This window comes from Carcharodon carcharias, chromosome 15 (genome assembly GCF_017639515.1).
Source record: "Carcharodon carcharias isolate sCarCar2 chromosome 15, sCarCar2.pri, whole genome shotgun sequence".
In the NCBI taxonomy this organism is placed as follows: Eukaryota; Metazoa; Chordata; class Chondrichthyes; order Lamniformes; family Lamnidae; genus Carcharodon; species Carcharodon carcharias.
Genome location: NC_054481.1, coordinates 47,383,490 through 47,405,737, shown reverse-complemented (window position 1 = coordinate 47,405,737; position 22,248 = coordinate 47,383,490). Strand labels below are relative to the sequence as shown.

The 22,248-nt window shown below is 41.7% G+C and overlaps 1 protein-coding gene across 1 annotated transcript in view; it reads right to left on the bottom strand.

Moving 5' to 3' along the window:
• Positions 1-22,248, bottom strand: part of card11 (caspase recruitment domain family, member 11) — a 188,120-nt gene that overhangs the window by 81,966 nt on the left and 83,906 nt on the right. Inside the window, exons 6-8 of the mRNA XM_041207409.1 lie at positions 19,760-19,939; positions 5,106-5,258; positions 3,862-3,987 (exon numbers count right to left, since the gene is read on the bottom strand). Of these exons, the coding sequence (XP_041063343.1) occupies positions 3,862-3,987; positions 5,106-5,258; positions 19,760-19,939 (459 nt within the window). The remainder of the gene's footprint in view (positions 1-3,861; positions 3,988-5,105; positions 5,259-19,759; positions 19,940-22,248) is intronic.

Sequence of the window (22,248 nt, the reverse complement as noted above, 5' to 3'; positions counted from 1 at the left end):
TGCAGCGGAGAAAGATTAAAGGCTGACTTTCAATATTCACACAAAGAGCAGACAATTACAATTGGATTGGTGAGGTCTTGTGTAGGCAAGGGGTGGGGGCAGTGGGAATTCAACTTTGGTGGAGGAAGGGAAAAGGGAAGTGGACTGGGCCTATCAATTACACACACCGCCTGATTTTCCTTTCTGTAATTCCGCTACGCTGGCATTGCATCCCAACAAATTTCAATAAGATTCCAAAGTGCTTTACATTAAGTGAGCTACATATAAGGAAGTAAAGGTATGCAATATAATTCAGTTGTTCAACACATTTTTATCTTTTTACAGAATTAGGCCACTTTTAACAGAAGACACAGGGTTCGAACAGGTAGAGGAACTCAGCAAACCAATCCTTTCATAGCTTTAAAGACATGGAGAGGCACCATGGATATGCAAGGTTTTTCTTTTATCTTTTAAAGGGAAGTAATGAATAGGAACATGCCTTTAAGGTCATTGACTGGGGTGCTGTAAACTGCATGAGCAGCAGATAAAATGGGAGAGAAGGATGTGCTTCTGGCTTGTAAAATTATAATTGCCAACCATTTCTGCAAAATCTTTTGTATAGGTATAAAGCCATGAATGGGTAAAGTAATCCAATTGGTTGTAAAGCACTTAGGGACATCCTGAGGCAGTGAAATGAGTTTTTCACACTTGTATTTTTACACTTGATATTCCACTCAAATTTAGAATCACTGGCCACTCCTGTAAGCAGACCATAGGTCCCTCATGAACTGGAGTGTGCCTTTTAAATGCCAGTTTCCAGGAAAACCATCACAAAATCTGAAATTCAAACAGAAGGAAAGCACGATACACGATACTGTAGTCCAATTTACCAAACTGTTGTTTCCTACATTGTAATAGCGACTATACTTCAGAAAGTACTTCAGGAGCTGCAAAGCAATTTGAGACGTCCAGTGGTCATGAAAAACACTATCTACATGCAAATCTTTCTTTCCTTTTGCTTCACATGCCACCATGTGATTCTCCTTGAATTTGGGAGGTTTCTGATGTGACTCATTTGGTAGTACTTTTGCCTCTGAGTCAAAAGATTGTCGGGTCATTATCCCACTCCAAGAATTTGAGCATAAATTATAGGCTGATATTTCAACAAAGTACTGAGGAAGTGCAGCACTGTTAGAGGTGCCAACTTTCAGATAAGACGGTAAGCAGAGGCCCCATCTCAAATGGATGTAAAGATCGCTGACATTATTTTGAAGAAGAGCTGAGGAGTCCCCCTGACCAATATTTCACAACACTAAAAGAGATTATCTGGTCATTATCACATTGTTATTTGTGGGCACTTGCTGCATGCAAATTGGCTGCCACATTTCCTACATTACAATAGGGACTACACTTCAAAAGTCTACATTTCATTGGCTGTGAAGCACTTTGGGACATCCTGAAGTTGTGAAAATTGGTTTGTTAATGCAAGTCTTTATCGACAATGTATCATTTAGACCAGGCTTGTCCAACACATGGCCCGCAGGCCACCATCCAGCCCGCCATGCCTCTCTATCCAACCCGCGGATCTGGTGGTCAAAATGCCAATAAGTGAAGTCGAAGATTCTGCGAGGTGCTGCTTCTCCAATCACAGGCTGTTTATCTCCAGCATTTGCTGTTGTTAGGCTCACTAGTTTTGGAGGAGCAGCTTCCTTCGGCCTGAGGCCTGAACATGGGTATGATGGCAGTGGGGAGTCTGCTGGGGAGAGAGGGATGTTTTCAGGACATGGGGAAGAGATAGAGTGACTGCCAGGTGGGGAGAGAGTGGCTGCTGGTGGGGGGGAGAGAGAGCGTGGCTGCTGGTGGGGGAAGAGGGAAAGTGGCTGCTGGTCGGGGGGGAGAGAGAGAGTGGCTGTTGGTGGGGGGGAGAGAGAGAGTGGCTGTTGGTGGGGGGGAGAGAGAGAGTGGCTGTTGGTGGGGGGGGAGAGAGAGAGTGGCTGTTGGTGGGGGGGAGAGAGAGAGTGGCTGTTGGTGGGGGGGAGAGAGAGAGTGGCTGTTGGTGGGGGGGAGAGAGAGTGTGTGTGTGAGAGAGGGGAAGAGAGAGACAGTGTGTTTGTGTGAGTGTGAGAGGCAGAGAGTATGTATGTGTGTGTGAGGGAGACTGCGTGTGTGTGAGAGATAGTGTATGGCTGTGAGAGATAGTGTGTGAGTGTGAGAGAGGGTGTGTGAGTGTGAGCGAGTGTGTGTGTGTGTACGAGAGATTGTGTACGTGTGAGAGACAGTGTGTGACTGTGAGAGACAGTGTGCGAGTGTGAAAGAGAGTGTGACAAACAATGGCCTGAATTTCACCTTTGGCGGGCTTGCCCGATCGGCGGGCCCAGGAGTGGTCGGTAAACGGACCGTCAACCGTGAACGGTCTCCGGCTACAATTTCATGCTGGCTGGCCAATTAATAACCAGCCAGCGTGAAACGCGCTCTGAATTGCTCAGCGCTACCGGAGTAGAGGCAGGAAGAGGGCAGGCGATGACGTTTCCGTGGGCGGAGGTGAGCACTGAGACAAAGTTCCCTGAAGGCAGACAGCTGCCTCAGGGAGCTGGAGACCTGAAAAAGTTAAAATAAAATCACCTGAAAATATACCTGATAAAAATGCTGTCCACAGAAATGTACTTTTATTTTATTTCATCATGGAAATTTCATCTCGCCCTTGGATGAGGTTTGATGAAAAATGCAAAATCCGCCTGGCCGATTCGCCCGTCTGCCAACCATAAGGTTGGACAAGCAACAAAAAATCGGAGTCAATTGAGCCGTTAATGGGCTTAATTGCCCTCTTAATTGTCAGTGGGTGCGCTTCCAACTTTTGCACGCCCACCAAGTGAAATATCGCGCGAGTGCACAATGAGATCGGGACGCTCGCCGACGTCTTCTTGCACGATTTTATGCCCAATCAGGTCAAGCACGTGCCTGCCTGCAGAATGTAAAATTCTGCCCAGCGTGTGTGTGTGTGAGACAGTTTGTCTGTATATGTGTGTGTGAAAGAGAGACAGTGTGTGTTTGGGGGTGTGGGTGTGTGTCACAGATTATGCGTGTGTGTGCGTGCACGTGTGTGTGTGCGTGCATGTGTGGGTGCGTGTGCGTGTGCGTGCGCATGTGTGTGTGCGCGTGTGCGCACGTACACGTGTGCTTGTGACTGTGTGTATGTGTTTGGCTCACCCCAAGTTTCAGGGTTCGCGCTCACACCCACTCACACAGTGAGGGTGAATAAATGAGCAGCTGAGACTGGGAGTGAGCCAGACACACACAATCTGATCCTCTCGCACATTACTGTTCATCTTTATTAATTACTCAACTTTTTTTCAATTATCAATTTATTGCTCTGACATTGCTTTAGTTTTGCTCAGAAGTTGTTTCTTTTCTCCATATCTCAACATTTTATTGAACTTCATATTTGATGATGTGCCAAACCTTATTTTTCCAAAATTTGCTCATCAACTCCCTGATTGAGAAAAAAATTGAAATGCGGCCCCTGCCCCACACGAAAAGGTTGGACAAGCCTGATTTAGACCAAAGCTCAGGCTGCAATAGAAGAGTCACTTTATTTCACAAGGGAAACATAAATGAACAGCATTCAGTTGAAAGCAGTATATATTATATTATAATAACTTCACGATTTTCCTCGATATATCAAAACAATAAAAAGGCTTTCCTGTATATCTCTCAAGTTACATTAAACCTTGAAAATGGATGTTCACTTTTATACCTTTGCAACCAATGGATTACTCGCAATCAAAGTCAGGTAAACAATTTATATTGAAGGAAAAGGTCCAGTCCATGCTCAGTGCGTTTCATGTCCTATTAAAAGAAAATGAATTGAACTGTTATCCAGACCTGATCTCGTTCTTTTTCCACTTCCTCCAGCTGAAACATGATAGTGTTCATCCGATGCTTGTACATTTCGCAGTCTTTAACCAGTGTTGAACATTTCAGCTCCAAATCCTCTTTCTCCTCCAGATACTGAAACAGTTCACAAATCACGACCAGTGACAACTCAGCTTTAAGCAGTTAAGACATCTAGATTTCAGAATTATAACTTGCTACACCTATTATTTGACGTTATGGTGTGTTGACATGATAATTGTTGAAGTGTGGTCAGAGATGATAATTAACATAATTGAGTGAATTTCAATAATTGAGGAGAAAAAAGATACATGAAGAAACAAATGCTTTGACTGAAACAATGCCCGGTTGCTTTGTAGGATTGGTGGGATTAACAGAATAGCTCTCTTAATTGCAGCAACATACAATGTTATATTAGCCACTGAATGCGATTTCCATGAGGTTTAGGCACTGCAGGCACTATCTGTGCATATAAAAACTGAACTTGCAGCTGATCTGCACACACACACAGGGGACAGTTTTATCATAATCAGTCTTACAATAACATTTTACAATGAATGTATTGTGAGAGCTGTCGTCACCGCACTCCTGTACTGTAATGAGACTTGGACTGCGTATCAATGACACATAAGAGCGCTGGAGAAATTCCATCGTCCTCTGGATTTAATGGGAGGACCATCGAATAAACGCAAGTGTCCTCTCGAAATCAGCTCCACAAGCATTCAGGAAAAACTCATGCAAAAATCAACTTTGATGAATAGGGCATTGTGTCCAGATGGCCAAAAACCTTCTCCCCTGCCAGTTCCTGCTTTCCCAACTTCCAAATGCCCAACCACAGAATGACAAAGAAAAAATTTCAAAGACAACCTGAAGCTCTTCTGGAAGCATGGCGGTATTATTAATGACTGGGAGGAGCTTGCTACTAATCATTCAAAATGGCGACAACTTGTCCATCAAACAGCATCACGTTTTGAATTACAATGTCTTAAAGATGAGGCAGAACAGTGACAACGAAGGAAAGAAAAGGAAGAAAATCCTGCACTGTGGATCCCAATACCACATGGGACGTCCGGCTTCATGTGCCCAAAGATCTGTGGGTTGAGAATCAGCCTGTTTAGTCACACAAAGACCCATGGCAGAAACTCATGACCTTGAGTAGATGTCATCCTTGGATTGAGAGGCAGCCGATGATTGTGTCAGTGCTTTACTGTCCAAATCTCTCCTGGCAGCCTTACCTTATCCCTGAGCTCCTCTGCTTGTCTGTTTTCCTCCTGTAGGTTGAAAATCTTGTTGACGAGGTCTTGCCTGTCTTCCAGAGCCTCCTGCCGATCGTGCTCTAAGATGTCAAGGATTGCCTTTTCAGAGTCAGGTAAACTCCGTTTCCCAGCCTACATCAGGAAGAAATACAATTAACACAATTACTTTTGGAATGGATGAAGTATTAATTCAAAGAAATAAGAACAGCAGGAGAGAAAACATAATATGTATCTTTTAGTCAAATCCTTGCATGCTAACTACGAGCACTTCCAGGTGCTTTCTATTCTCAAGTAGAACAGTTAAACTTTGACCAATGTACAAGTTGAGATTTGTTTATGTGCTATTGATTCATTTGATTGTTCTATGCTTCTTCAATTATGTAATTTTTATGCAACAAATGAACATGAACATTTCGAAAACAACTTCCTTTGGAACTTATCAAACTATTTGATTTTGCCGACGTTAGCGACCCGATGTTCCTAGTCACAGGTTCACACTTTCCCCAGGTCTATGTCATAGAAAACAAACTGGGAAAGTAGATAATTGTAAACTTTTTTGCTGATGGTGTAAACTGGACGATATCAAATCAATATAGACTTCTCCGAATTTTCCTGTCTACCAACTTCCAAAAATCAGCAGAGGGGTATAACGGGCGGTTGATACAATGTCGCCCACTTTATAAGACAGACCAAAGTTACAAATACCCCAAAAGTTGATTATTCCCATACAGGATGGAGGGAAATTGAGCTCACTGTCACTCACAACACAATACTGAAAACTGTCACAGCACAATGAATCATTTCAATTTTCTTATTTAGTTCTGATCTAGTCCAGTAGCTATGCCATGCAAGCAGGCACTCTTCTTTATTGCTTTCATACTGCCATTGTCTTGCCAGTGACAGATAGTTGGCATTATCCCCAGTAATGCTCCAAGTATTAAATTAATCCTTGTTGTGAATTAGTAGTAGTATTGTGCTAACAGTAGTCTGCTCAGTTACTATAACCATTACTGGCCTTAAGATGATCATAATAGATCAACTGTAGAAGAAGATGGAAATGAGACCCTCTAGGCCAGTATAAGACAACACAATGCATCCTGTGACAGTTTTTATTGTTCTTTTCGTGCAGAGTAGTAAAGCTGCATTGCAAATCCTTGTATGGTTTCAATGCTGTGATCATATGAAATGGTTCATGTGACAGTCATAAACTGTTCAAGGTTTGCACTCAGGGTTGACAATGTTGCCTGAACAATGCAGTGAGGTTATTTGTCTTCTAACAACTCCCAGGTATTCATTATTCTTCAGGTAGCTCACTCCTTGATGGTCATGGCCTGTTATTGGTCTCAGGTTATCCATTATTCTATTAAATGTTTTTGAGAGACAGAATGATACATTGTGCAAGTAAAGCTCTGTTGGTCTTGGAGCTTCAGTGGAAATTGATGACAAAACATGTTCTCAAATATTTCACATTAACATTCTAAAATATGTAGTTACCAGATTATCATGGTTGGTGCAGGCAAATAGTTCCATATAAATGAATGTAAGTCCACAAATAATTAACAAAATATCCAAAAACATCACCTTGAAAATCCAAATCTCAGAGTTTGACAGGTTTTCAAGCTTTTACATAAAAGCCCATTGTTTTTCAGTAGGCTTATCGTACATGCGTCACCATATTTTATATTGAGTAAGAGATTAGAATATTGATTAGAACACTGGGTTTTCATCCACTCAGAATATTTTATTCTAGCAGTGTTATGCTCAACGTCCAGTATCAGCTGTGGCTTAGTGGTAGGACACACGTCTCTCATTCAGGAGTTGTGGATTCAAGGTTATCTGGTCATTATTACTTTGCTATTTGTGGGAGTTTTCTGCTTGAAAATTGGCTGCTATATTTCCTACAACAGTAACTACCCTTCAAAAGTACTTCATTGGTGATAAAGTGTTTTGAGGTTGTGAAAGGCACTATAGAAATGCAAGCCTTTTTTATTGCAATTATTAGTAGTGATGCAATATCTGGACGATGGAGGCTGATCTCTCTTTGTGAATGCTGCTTTTCACAGTGCTTGCTTTTTACTATGTTTGCCAAAATTCAGCATTCAGGCAAACAAAATGTATTTTGAATCATGTATAGTTAAAGCAGTGGGTGTTGCACTGTTGTCAATTAATCCTCAATGTCCTGAGGGAAGATACTTGTACACGGTCAGTGTCGTCTAACTGACCCCTTGTGATGTTGCCTTACGTTGGTTAGTAGGACACTAGTTATGGTTTTAATTGAACTCCCTCTGATGTAATGTCATGAAGTACCAGTCCAGTGACTTCACGAATTGGGAACGCTGTTCATGATGTCACTGGAGCAGAACTTCATGTTGACACATGGGGGAAGTCTACGGACAAAGAACAAAATCAAAAGTTGCACATGTATTAAAGAGATACCTCAGAAATAAAGGAACGGTTCTCAATATTTTCAAGGTTTCCTCAATGATGATTACAGAATGTGCTAGATTCATTTTATAGATGGGTTTGCTTCAGATGATGTATGGCTAAAGAGTAAATATTATTAGTCATTTGGCTTGGTGTTTACTTATATAAGTAGACTTATCACTAAATTCTCTTCAATTAAAAAGCAGAATTCAACAGATGTGATCTCACTAGATATGACAACAGCATAACAAAGTAATTTTACAATTCTGTTTTATCATCCCAAACTATAATTGATCTTTCTCTGCTGCGTGCTTTATCTCCAGAATGTGACAAAACCTGTTTTGAACACTCCTCTGATTGATTTGGGGAATTATGAAGGGTAAAGCACAGATAGTAGGGGTGGATAGTTTCTAAGCAAGCACAGACACAGGAAATCCTTAATCCACATCTGTCTTGTTAATTACTGTCAATAGATTTTTCATTTAGTAGTCCAGAGGTTCCCATACTAGGGAGAGTGTGTGACCCCCCCTGTAGAGGTGGGCAGTAGGAATGGTCAAAGTCATCAGACTAGGGAGGCAGTATGAGATAAGGTGATGGCAGCAAAGTCCACCTTCTGCACCTCCTCCAGCAAGAGCTCCCCCGTGAGCTGCCTCTTCTTGATGCTGACAGCTGCCTGCTGCCCCACCAGGTCCATCTTAGCACAGGATTTGGCTCCATTCAAAGAGAAACTACTTCAGCAGCACAGAAAATTCTGCTTAAGATATTGTAGGTAATAATTCATGTGCTGTATTTATATTGCGCCTTCAAGTAATAAGGAGATCAGTGGCTTTAATTTTAATCTTTCTAGTTTTCAGTTTATTTCCACAGAGAGCTTGCTGAAAGATAATATTTAGGTTTTGTGTGAGTTATTTAGCATGGCAAACTGGGTTTCAGGCGATACTCTCAAAGGCACTCAAAACCATAACAATTGGACAATAGTTACAGGTTTACACAAAGGGCTGCAGTATTTTTTTCTAAATGATAAATAACTTTTATGAAATTACTTGCCAGTAAACGGCTGTGTGGGTGAATAGCCTTAATGGTCTGACTGATACTTTTTGAACACTGGAAGGTTACACTGGTATTTAAATAACCCAATCATAAAGTCCAGGCTGTCATTTCATTGATCAGAGTACATTTAAACATTTCATCGATCAGAGTACATTTAAACATTTCATCAGAAGTAATTACAATCATCATGAACATCTTTGCTCTGTCCTATCCTTTACAGAATGTTTAACAAATAATCTTAAATGCTAATATCAAACATGTTAACTGCTTGATTTTGAAAAAAGGTCCTGATGGTAAGGTTTTTTTTGATCCAGTTGTGAGTAAGACTTCACAAGAAGATACAAGTGTAGTCTATATCTGCAATGGCCAGTAATAAACCATAAGTTCATGGAGATCTGAAATGATAAAACAAGCCCGTTATTCCTGTGGCTGATTTTAATGTTTGTATACAAAATTAAAATCAGAGCATTAAAATGTTGAGGAGAAACTACTGGATGGGTGATCATTGTAGTAGATGAGTTCAGGGAAGCAACAGCAAAAAGGAAAGTGTAAAAACTTAACTACTAGGGTTCTGCTGGGCTATCTGGCTGAGATGTTCAACAGTCTCAATGAACGGAATCTTTCTTTCAATGAATGTAACCTAGTCAGAGACAAGAACACTACCAACTGAGTTAGAGGACCATAGGTCAGAGGTTGGGAGAGGTTACCGTGGTCATTTTGGGTTCGACATGAAGGGAAGTTGAAACAAGGACAAGGATTTTGAATTCAACACACTGGAAGACAGGGAGCCAGTCAAAGTCAGACAGTGAGGGTTAAAGGAACAAGTAGGACAGGAGGCACAAGGCAAAGTGCTAGTCTGGTTGGAATTTGTATGGAATGGAGTTCAGGAGACTGGCGAGGAGAAATTGAAGAAATTGAGTCGTGAGGTAACAAGAGCATGGATAAAGCACTTTTATATTAATAGCACATCAGCAGATAGTGTAGTCTCATGGTTATTGCTACTAAACTAGCAACCTAGGAATCATAAATACAAATTTTGCAGAAGTTCATTGTGAAATTGAATTGAAGAGACCTGCTAATTTGTGGGCTAGTGAATTGTAGTACAAAGCTAACTTGTAACCATTTAGCTTTAGAGAAAGGAGTCAGAGGAGGTTCACTAGATTGATTCCAGAGATGCTGGGCTTGTCTTATGAGGAGAGATTGAGCAGTTTAGGCCAAAACTCGCTAGAGTTTAGAAGGATAAGAGGAGATCTAATTGAGATATATAAGATGCTAAAGGGGATAGACAAAATAGACATGGAACGGATGTTTCCCCTTGTGGGGCATTCTAGAACGAGAGGCCATAGTTTTAGGCTAAGAGGTAGTAGATTTAAATCAGAGATGAGGAGGAATTACTTTTCTCAAAGGGTCTTGAATCTGTGGAGTTCACTACCTCAGAGTGCAGGGGATGTCGGGATGCTGAATAAATTTAAGGAAGAGATAGACAGGTTTTTAAATTAGTAACGGGTTGAAAAGTTACCGGGAGAGGTCAGGACATTGGAGTTGAGGCTGAAATGAGATCAGTCATGGTCGTATTGAATGGCGGGGCAGGCTCGAGGGGCTAAATTTTCTACTCCTACTTCTATGTTCTTATATTCTGATGCATCTACCCAGCCTGATATCCACTTTCAGCCTACCAGCTCTTAATGCCTGCTAAGCCACCGTGAAACAATCTCTAGGAAGGATCACCATTGTCCTTTTTGGGAAAGTGTGTCTTATCAGATCTGCCAATCTCTCAGGAATTGAAAACAGTGGTACTTCTGCCACAAAATCAAATTTAGTATGAAAAAGACCATCATAGGGTTCACATTCAATTGGTTCTCTGAAAGGGATTGCCAGCACAGGTGTGCACTAAGAGCTATTTTCTTGGAGTCAGTATAAGGATGTCTTAAAATCACCAATCTGAGTATGCAAAAAACAACTTGCATTTATATAGTGCTCATCATTTGTAAGAAGGAACCTCAGAGCAGTTAATAATAGTAGACAAGATTTATATTGTTTTGATAGCAAATCTTTGATATTGATATTGATTTATAGTTTTGCCATTGTGAGATTTGAACTCTTGATACTCTTTTTGAGTAAACCTGTTTCCATCTGTTTCAGATGAAGTTACATTGTTTCATAGTTTGCCATTGTGAGATTTGAACTCTTGATCTTGGGGTTACAAACCCAGTACCATAACCACTTGGCCATTTAGGCCTTGAGATTTGAACTCTTGATACTCTTTCGAGTACAAACCTGTTTCCATCTGTTTCAGATGAAGTCACATTGTTCCATAGTTTGCCATTGTGAGATTTGAACACTTGATCTGGGGGTTACAAACCCAGTACCATAACCACTTGGCTATTTAGGCCAAGCTTTGATTCTGATTTATGTCAACCAACTACACATTCATTGTTAATGAGATGCCTGACTGATGGGAATCATTCAATATTAGTGTGCTGGTTGGCTGGTGTGGGTCATTTAATGCTAATGAATTGTATTGATGGGCATGAATAGTCAGGTGTTGACTGGGTTGCATCATTAATGATGCAAGTGCTATGAATCATTCACTTAGGTGCTTGACTAGTTTGGATAATCCATTACTGTGGTGCTTGAATGATATAAATCATTCAGTGCTTGGTGAAGTGTTTGATGTTGGGGGGTGGGGGGGTGGGGGGGTGGGGGGGTGGGGGGGTGGGGGGGTGGGGGGGGCCTGGTGGTGTCATTCATAGTTAGTGAGATGTTTGACTAGTGAGCCGAGCATCATTTTATATCAGTGTTGCACAAGGTTAGATCATTTAATGTTTGGTTTAGATGATCATTCAATGTTGAGTAAATTGTTTGGTTTAAATAACTCATGTTAATGAGGTACTTCCTGGCAGGAGCCATCCAATATTAGTGAGGTAATTAGATAAGTGGTTTAATTAGTATTGGGTGTGTAATTATGCATGATGTGAAAATGTTAAAAGAATTAACTCTTCACAAAATATGGGATACAAATGAGTACCCTAAACTAAATTAGAAAATAAATAAGTGACTCCATTATGTCTAGATACAATTAGAGAGCTCCCTAAAACTATAATTCCTGCTGATTATATGCTTCCAAAGTAGTTTTGATGTTATGTACATGATAAGGTTGGTTGATGCTACACAGCTTTACTACCGATTGAGAGATCTGAGCCCATTAAAAAGTTGTGGATTCAAGTGTCACTCTAGGGACTGGAGTACAATATCCAGGTTTAATTGTTTTAACTCTAAAAGAGTTACAATATCCAGGTTGACACCCCCCAGTGCATTACTGAGTTGTTGCAGTACTGACGGAGTGTTGCATTGACAGAAGAGCTGTCTTTTAGATGAGACATTAAACCAAGATCCCATCTAACCTTTCAGGTGCATGTCAAAGATCCTATGGCAATTTTTGATGAAGAGTAGGAGAGTTTTGTCAGATTTCCAACCAATATTTTTTCCTCAACCAATATTTCTAAAACAGGTGATCTGCTCATTTATCTTATTGTGTTTGTGGGAGCTTGCTGTCCACAAATAATATGCCCCTTTTCCTACATTACAACAGTATCTATACTTCAAAAATACTTAATTGGATTAATTGCTTTTGGATGTCCTGAGGTTGTGAAAAGCAATGTAAAAGTGATGCAAGTCTTTATCTTTTAAGGAACAATAGATGGATTTTTAAGTAGATTTAAGAACATTATTTTGGCCTGATCATGATTTGAGAGATTGGTGGAACCCCACCAGGGTGATTGATGAAAGGCTGCCCCCCACCCCCACATCAACATACAACTGGTTCTGGTTTCCCCATAATGTTTATCTTCTCTACACCTACCCTATTAAAGGCTTTCGTCATCTTAAATACCTCTATCAGGTCACCAAGGCTCAGGGAGAGATGGGTGTACAAGGTGCAAAACCAGGACCCATGCCTTAGAAGGGCCTGGGGCACTGGGCTCATCTCACAGTTTTTGCTTTACCAGCAGCACTGCCCCTCTGCGGAGGCAGAAAATGGCCATATCCACAGGCCTCACTGAATGCATAACCCAACTCTGACACCCAGCCGTTGTCTCCAATTCGATGGGGCTCCTGGACATGCATCCCAATTGGCCGCGTCCAGGGAGATCTACCTTACAGATGCGCCAGTGCACACTCTTCTCCTGGACCTTGGCCAGTTGCCCTGCTGTGTGCAGAGCTCACAAGCAGCTCAGGCAAAGAAGATGCAGCACTGGAATTGCCTTAGGTTAACACTACAATGATGAAGATGTAGTGGGGACATGAGAGTTGCACAGCCTCCACCTCAATCTGCATGGGTACAGGTCAATCATGAATAGTGTCCCTCCCACCCACCCCACCACAAAACCCGATTTTTAGTCCAATTTGTTGGAGGAACAAAATTGAAAAGAATCAACCAGTTTGAAACTGCTGAAAGGGAGAAAAATCAGCTTGAATTTTCAAATAGTGTAGATTAATTAGGCTCCAATGATGGGAAGAAATTGAAAGAATTGCTTCAGCATTTAGAAGTTATCCACAAAGATTTAGCTTAGTTCTTAAAATTGAAGTTTTTTTATTCTATTGTATTATAATATTATTTATAAGGCTGTAAAATGCTGATGGTTGACATGTGTGTGAGTAGTATTAACAAAGTACTGGAGAAAGTGGAAAAGGAGATGCCTTGAGACTGGGAAACAAGAGAAAAAAAATTAAGCAAAAAACTCATCAGGTTCCTGTACAAACCACAGGAGAGGGTAGAAAGATAAGCCACATTCTTCTCAAAGCTTGTTGTTCAATATTGCAGTTCAGGTAGAATAGTTTCCAAGTCACCAGTGACTTGAGTGGAGTCAGGACCTGGAAGCAGTCCTGGCTCACAATTGTTTTTTTTAAGTGCGGAGGAGGAGGAAAACCCAGGCTGAAAGGCAACCCACTTCCAATGTAAGCCTTCGTATGAATTCCGCCGAGACCAGCTCAGAGTGTGTGCCACCAGAGGCAAACACAATGTCGGTGTTAGTTAAACCCAACTCCTTAGCTCTGCCCTGGTCCCCTCCCCCTTCCCTGGTGACCAGGGCCTAGTCCTGTCTCTCTCTCTTGCTCTGCTTCTTAAGCAAAAAGGCAAAAAAAGCTTTTATTAATTAGCTCTGCTGTTTGGCACTTTCTAATGGTCGTTTCCATTAATTACTCATTTCTTAAAATGATCAACTTTATTGCTTTGACATTGATTTTTTTTTGCTCAGCAAAAAATACGTTAACTATTGTTTTGAAATTCATGTTTAATGTTGTGCCAAACCTGATCTCAGGCAGCTGCTGCTGGGTTTCTTGCTGAAGGGGACTGAGAGGCTCACAAGGAGTCTGATTGCTTTTTGGAGGGCTGGCAAAAGTGGTTATTTTTGCTCCAATAGAAACGAGAAGTGATGGAAATGCTCAGCACATTTGGCGGCAGCTGTGCAGAGAGAAACAGAGTTCAGTGACCGTTCGTCAGAACTCGTGCAGATTGTGGACCTGAAGTGTTGACTGTTTCTTGCTCCACAGATGCTGCCCTGGCCTGCTGAGTATTTCCAACAGTTTCTGTTTATATTTCAGATGTCTAGCATCTGCACTACTTTGCTCTCCTATTATGCTCCAAGCTGGACTTTCACAAATGTGGTTAATTTCAATTTAAAACAAGAAAATACTTATCACTCAATGCAAAGTGTGATTTTTCTGTTGACTAAGCCCACTTGTGTGTATAGAAATAGCACATTATTGCAAGTGACTGATTGGTGCTAATTTACTGAAAGGTTTTGCCATTTTTAAACTTGGAAGTAAAACCAGGAGTCGTTCCTCAATAGAATATGTCACTGTTAGTTCAAGATATTCTCATTTCTGCATGGTATTGTTGTACTTGTGAGGTTCAGGTCTTTTGGATGTTGCTGTCCAGATATTGCATAGGGCCAGGTTCAAAGAAGGAGAGCTGGTTGTGTAATATGAATCACAGAATCTTAACAGCACAGAGGGACGCCATTCGGCCCATCATGTCTGCACCGGTTCTCCAAATGAGCATTATGCCCTAGTGCCATTGCCCTGCCTTTTCCCTGTACCCTTCCACATTGTTTCTATTCAAATAATCATTTAATGCCCTCTTGAATGCGTTGGTTGAACCTGCCTCCGCCACACTTCCAGGCAGAGCATTCCAGACCCGAACCACTTGTTGTGTGAAAAAGTTTTTTCTCACATCACATTTGCTTCTTTTGCAAATCACTTTAAGTTTGTGCCTTCTCATTCTTGATCCTTTTACAAATGGGGACAGCTTCTCACTATCTACTCTGTCCAGCCCCTTCATGACTTTGAACATCTCTGTCAAATCTCCTCTCAGCCTTCTCTCCAAGTAGAACAGTCCCAACCTCTCCAGTCTATCCTCATAGCTGAAGTTTCTCATCCCTGGAACCATTCTTGTAAACCTCTTCTGCACTCTCTCCAATGTGTCCACATCCTTCCTATAATATGGTGCCCAGCATTGTACACAATATTCCAGCTGAGGTCAAATGAATGTCTTATATAAATTCAGAATAACCTCACTGCTCTTGTACTTTATACCCCTATTAATAAAACCTAGGATACCATATGCTTTATTAACTGCTCTCTCCTCCTGTCCTGCCACCTTCAATGAACAATACAGAAATACAACCAAGTCCTTCTGCTCCTGCACCCCCTTCATGATTTCACCTTGATTTTATATTGTCTGTCCATGTTCTTCCTACCAAAATTCACATTTCTCCGCATTGAACTTCATCTGCCCGCTCCACCAACTTGTCTATGTCCTCTTGAAGTTCCACACCATCTTCCTTGCAATTCACAACACTCCCAAGCTTCATATCATCCACAAACTTTGAAATTGTCTCCTGCACACCAAGATCTAGATCATTAATATATATCAAGAAAAGCAAGGGTCCCAATACTGACCCCTGGGGAACTCCACTACAAACCTTCCTCCAGCCCGAAAAATATCCATTGACCATTACTTGCTGCTTCTTATTTTTCAGCCAATGTTGTATCCACATTACTACTGTCCCTTTTATTCCATGAGCAATAACTTTTCTCACAAGTCGGTTGTGTGGCACTGTATCAAATGCCTTTTTAAAGTCCATGTACACCACATCAACAGCATTACCCTCAGCGAACTATTCTGTTAACTCTTCAAAAACTCCAGCAAGTTAGTTAAACATGATTTCACCCTGAGAGATCCAAGCTGGCTCTTCCTTATCAATCCGTATTTTTCTACGTGACTACTAATTCTATGCCGAGTAATTATTTCTAGAATCTTGCCCACCACTGAAGTTAAACTGACTGGTCTGTAATTGCTGGGCTTATCCTTATAACCTTTTTTGAACAAGGGCGTAATGTTTGCAATTCTCTAGTCCTTTGGCATCACCCCTGAGTCTAGGGAAGATTGAAAGATTATGGCCAGTGCCCCAGCAATTTCTACTCTCACTTCCTTCAATATCTTTGGATGCATCTCATCCGGCCCCGATGCCTTGTCAACTTTAAATACCGACAGTCTATTCAACACATCCTCCTTATCAATTTTGAACCCTTCTAATGACAGAGTTTTCTCATCTGTCACCACGTCCTGGGTAGCATCTACCTCTTTGGGAAAGATGGATGCAAAGTATTAATTTAATACCTCAGCCATGGTCCCTTCTTCCATGTGTAAATTCCCTTTTAGGTCCCTAATCGGCCCTACTCTTCCTTTTACCACTCTTATACTATCGAAGACTTTGGGATTCCCCTTTATGTTGGCTGCCAGTCTTTTACCATAATCCTTCTTCGCTTCTCTAATATGTTTCTTCAACTCCCCTCTGAACCTTCTGTATTCCTCTTGGTTCTCATTTGTATTTTCCACCTGACACCTGTCATAAGCGCACTTTTTCTTCTCTATCTTTATTTCAATCTCATTTTTCATCGCGGGAGCTCTGGCTTTGCTCACCCTGCCTTTCCCTTTCGATGGAATATACCTTGACTGTGCCCGAACCAATTCCTTTTTGAATGTAGCCCATTGTTCAGCTACAGTTTTTCCTGCCAACCTTTTGTTCCAGTCTATCTGGTCCAGCTCCGTTCTTGCCCCATCGAAGTCAGCTCTTGTGCACTTAATTATTTTTACCCTGGGTTGTCCATCATCCTTTTCTATCATCATCCTAAAATGTACAACACAATGATCACTGTCTCCTAAATCACTCTCTCTTCCACACTGACACTTGATCTACTTGGCCTGCCTCATTTCCAAGAACCAAGTCCAACAGTGCATCTTTTCTTGTTGGATTGGACACATCCTGCTGTTAAAAATTCTCCTGAACACAATCTAGGAATTTTTGCCCCTCTCCGCCCTTTACACTACCACTGCCCCAGTCTACATTCAGGTAATTAAAGTCCCCCATTATAACTACTCTATAATGCCTACATCTCTCTGTAATTTTCTTGCAGATTTGTTCTTCTACATCCTTCCCACGATTTGGCAGTCTATAGACTACACCGAGCAATGTAATTGCACTCTTTTTGTTCCTTAGCTCTAGCCAAATTGATTCAGTCCTTGAACCCTCTGAACATCCTTTTTCTCCAGGACTGCGGTGCTCTCCTTAAACTATACCACCCCTCCTCCATTCCTTCCTTTCCTATCTTTTCTGAACACCTTGTACTCGGGAATATTTCCCCTTCCTTGAGCCAGGTCTCTGTTATTGCCACAACACCATATTTCCACATGGCAATGTGCACCTGTTACTCCCCAGTCTTATTTATAATACTCTGTGCATTCACATACATGCATAGTAACCCTGATTTAGATTTTGTTACTTTCTCCCTCACCCTGACTTTACCTATTAACTTACTATTCTCTATACTAGTGCTATCTGTCCATCCCAGCATTTTGTATTCCTCTCTAATATTTTTTCTTGGTTCCAACACCCCTGCTGAATTAGTTTAAAGCCCTCCCAACAGTACTAGCAAACTGTCCCGCAAGGAACTCAGTCCCAGCTCTGTTCAGGTGCAACCTGTTTGGCTTGTACAGGTGCCATCTCCCCAAGAGCCAGTCCCAATGTCCCAGGAATCTAAAGCCCTCCCTCCTGCGCCATCTTTTCAGCCACGCATTCATCTGCCTCACCCTCCTATTTCTGTATTCACTGGCATGTGGCACTAGGAGCAATCTGGAGATTACTACATTAGAGGTCCTACTTGCTAATTTTCTACCTAGCTCCCTAAATTCTGACTGCAGGGCCACATCCCCCTTCCTAACTAAGTTATTGGTACCATTGTGGACTACGACCTCTGGCTGATCACCCTCCCCAAGAAGAATGTCCTGCAGCTGCTCTGTGACATCCTTGATCCTGGCAGCAGGGAAGCAACATATCATCCAATGGCCAAGTTGTGTGTAATTGTCAGACAAAGCCGTAGTTGTAAATGTATCATACTGAAACCTGCACTTTTGATGGGCTTTGTAAATAGAGCACAAAAGCCAAAAAGTTTTGCTGGATCCATATAAAACACTTCGATCCCAATGTGACTATGGTTCCCAATTCTGCGCACCTGAAGGATGTGAAGGCTTTTTAGAAGGTTCAAAAGAGATTTACTAGAATGACTCCAGGGATGAGAGATTACAGAGAATCTGGGGTTGTTCTCCTAAGAGCCAAGAAGCCTGAGGGGATTTGATGGAGGTGTATAAATTACAGAATAAGTAGAAACTGTTTCCAATGGCTGAAGGATCATTAGTCAGGTAGTCCGGATTTAACTTCACTTCAGTTAATTGGCAAAAGAACCAGAGGTGAGCGAAGGAAAAGCTTTTACATGAAGAGTGGGTAGGATTTGGACTGCACCCTTCCCTGTTATTGTGGTGGATACAATTTCAAAATAGCATTCAAAAGAAAATTGGATAAAAGCTTGAAGGAAAATTATAGGGGAAGAGCAGGCGGGGGAGATCATGATAGGAATGACTGAATATTGCCTTTGAAAGAACTGGCGCAGATTCGATGGGATGAATAGCCTCATTCTGTGCTGCATTATTCTTTAGGATCCAAAGCACACAGCAAAGGTGCTTGACAGAAACCGTTGAGGGTTAAGAAGAAGGGGATAAGAGGCCTGGAAACAGAAAGAGCACCACGGCTCATGATTTCTCTCCCTGGCCTTGCAGGTCACTGCCCAGCCTTCTTTTTTCTTGCCGAGAGGGCCCCGATGGGCATAACCTCCCAGTACTGGTATAGGGAAGAAGAAAAGGCAGTTGATGCTGTGCCAATACATTGCTTGAATATAGAGTTGGATACATAACTGATCAGAAATAAGATCTAAGGCTGAGAAGATATTTATGGGTGGAGATCACAATTCTTGCTGTACTGCCGGGGCTGGAGGAAGGGAGGATGTTGTCATCTGTTTAATATTGCCAAACAAGCCGAGTAGTGGTGATGTGGGGATGGGAGATATTCTAGAGTTTACTTAATATAATGGCAGCAGTGGTGAATATTTGCAAGTTTGATCCTTCCCTACACACTCGCTTTGCCTAAGACAATATGTGATGAAGGGGGCGAGAAGATACCTGAAACTTAAAAAGAATGTTCCCCATAAAATGCATCCTTCAATTCATCAAACTCTTACTTTACTGTAATGTGGTACTCAATACATGAAAGCTTGTAGCCAGCGCGACCAATTGTTCTGCTCTGGGCAGGCTGCAGGAAACCTTTGGAGTTGATGCTGTTGTCACAGTAACAGCAGTTATTAGAGGTCCTGACACTGTTTGAAACAATCTGAACCATGCCCAGTGAATGGAAATGAGTGCTTTCAACATGTGAAAAATGACAGACTCTGCAAGATGCTGAAAAGAACAAGCTGGCAGCAGATATGGAAGCATTCCATGCATTGACTGGCACAGTTTCAAAATAGGATATAAATGGCAACTTTGTTTACTAAGCAGAAGGTTATCCAGTTATCCAGGAGTCACCGACAAGCTCATCAAAAAGCATTTAATTGCTGCCACACTGTCACAAGTTTAGATGCCCCATGGTTTAAAATGACAGTGAAGGTTTTCATTTCTAAGTGTAAGCCTTGTTTCTGCATGAGGAATTGTTTGTTTTTTTGATTCCTTATTTGTAACTAAATGTTGGATTAATGATGGCCATGGTTACCTGAATAATTGATTGTAGTTCCTGGACTTTGGTTTTTAACATTTCATTCTCTCGTTCTAATTCCAGCACCTGCTCCTTCCTCGGCCTTTGCTCAATGTCATTTTTCAGTTTGAGGGATTGGTTGCGTTCCAATTTGCATTCTTCCTCCACCTTGTTTAACCTGTGCTTCAGCTGATCGATCTACAGCAATGTGGATACAAGAAAGGGGGAAAAAATGCTGTGATTCTTTACAAGCTTTTAATGGAAATCAATCAATAGAAAGCAACAGCAGCCAGTAGCAAATCAGAATTGGTAGGCATCTACTCTAATCCCCTTGCCTTGCATCCAGCTTGCCATTTAAATACTAATCCAGTGCCCATTTAAATGATACCAATTTTTCTGTAACCTTTAGTAAGTCACCTTGAGTAAAGCTACATGTTGAAATAAATAATGGCAGGCTTGCAGGATTATTATTAATTAACAACACCATTATTAATATTTTAAACAAACACCACAGAAACATAAGAAGAAACAGCAGTCAGCCAGTCAGCCCCTCAAGGCTATTCCGCCATTCAATTAGATCATATCTGAACCGTGTTTTACCTCATCCACCTGGCTTGGTTCTGTAGCCTTTAATACCTTTGCCTAACAAAACTTTTCTTCTTCTTTTTCACTTCTCTGCTCAAGGACTGGTCCGACCCATGGCGGCATGATTTCCACCATAGGTAGGGCAAGGAAGCAGGTCCTGAATCCGATCCACACAGGCCGTCCAGCCAACTGAGCCAACTGGCCCCCCAGACTCAGAGTTGCTGAGGCAACATGCACTTACACAAGCATCTTATAGTCTGGACCTAAGAATAGTGATGGTAGAGGCTCAAATTTTCTTTATATCACATGGCTAACCAGGAATCTCTCCCGCCCCTACGGCCTGCCATTGGCTTCTGTTGGATTTACAAGTTGATACTCAGCCTGTTCAACCATGTTATGAACGCACCTTCCTTGGCCATCAAGACCTGGTGTGGGACTTGAACCTGGAGCTTCTGGTTCAGATGCCAGGATTCTATCCACCATGCTACAAGACCTCCAACAAAATTCTATCAATCTCAGTTTTGCAATTTTCAAGTGACTGCCAGCCTCGCTGACTTTATGGTGAGATAGTTCCAGATTTCCACCATACTTTGTGTGAAGAAACGTTTCTACGCACCATCCCTTCAAGGCCTGGCTCTAATTTTGAGGTTATGCACCCTTGCTTGGGTCTCCCCCACCAGAGGAAATAGATTCTCTCCATCTACCCTACCAATTACTTTAATCATCACTGCTGCATTAGATAGCATTTGGACAAACTGTTGTCTCACTTAATTTTGGTCAGGCCCCAAAAGAGTTAAAGTTGACTTTCAAAACCATTGTCACATTGGCACAAGTGAATGCCTCAGCTTTGGGCTATGACAGATAATTAGATGCTAATACCGATAATGAGAAAGGTGCTCTGGAACATTTTATTGTTTATCTAAATAGTGGGAAGTGGGGGTCAGGGGACAGGATGATACTTTGTCCATTTATTGTTTATAACAAAATAATTTATCTCTTCTTTAAATACACTTTAATAGCAAACAACAGAAAACATTCCCCTTTAGAGACCACAAAGGAATAGCCAGTGAGGAAAGGCCATGAATCTATAGGGATTAATTGTAAAGGTGACTGAATTAGTTCACAAGGCCTGCCCAATAGATAGCACCTTTCGCATTTTTGGAAGGTGTTCAAAACTTCCTCAGAAGCTCAAAGCAAATCTACACCTCCCCGACATACAGACCAAGAAGATCCTAGAATTTATTCCTGGGTTGCATAAGAGTCTGAGTATCATTGAGTGAGCTACAATTGGCCTCAGTGCATTCAAGTCAAGGAGTGGGAACATAATCAGATTGGGTTCTTGTTCTCAATTGCTGTGCAGCAACTTGATTTTTCTTCCAATTTTGTTCTCAGAATGAGGGCAATGTTGGCAAGGCTGGCATTTATTGCCCACCATTATTTGCTCTGGGAAATTGGTGGTGGGTCATCGTAAACATCACAAAGTTTTACACTCTGTATGCTGATTGTGCTCCTGCAATGCTGATGGATAGAGAATTTTAGAATTCTGATCCAGCAATGATGAAGGAATGGTGATGTATGTCCAATTCAGTATGTACAACTTGGAGGGGAACAAGCAGTGAGGGCATGCCCAATGACTTTTCTGGTTTTTCCTTCTCCTTGTTGGTGATTGCAAGGCTACGAGGTGCTATTGAAGTAAGCTGGGTAAGCTTCTGGAGTTCATTATTGGAGGAGGGAGGGATTGATACCGAGTTCAGTGACAGGGCTGCCAACCAAGAGGACTGCTTTGCCCTGGATGGTGTCAAGCACATTATTGCAACTGCGCCCATCGAGGTGGGTGGTGAGAATTCCATCACACAGCCAAGCTGAGCCTTGCAGATGTTGGAGAGGCACTGGAAAGTGGACAAGGAGATAGGCCACTCAGG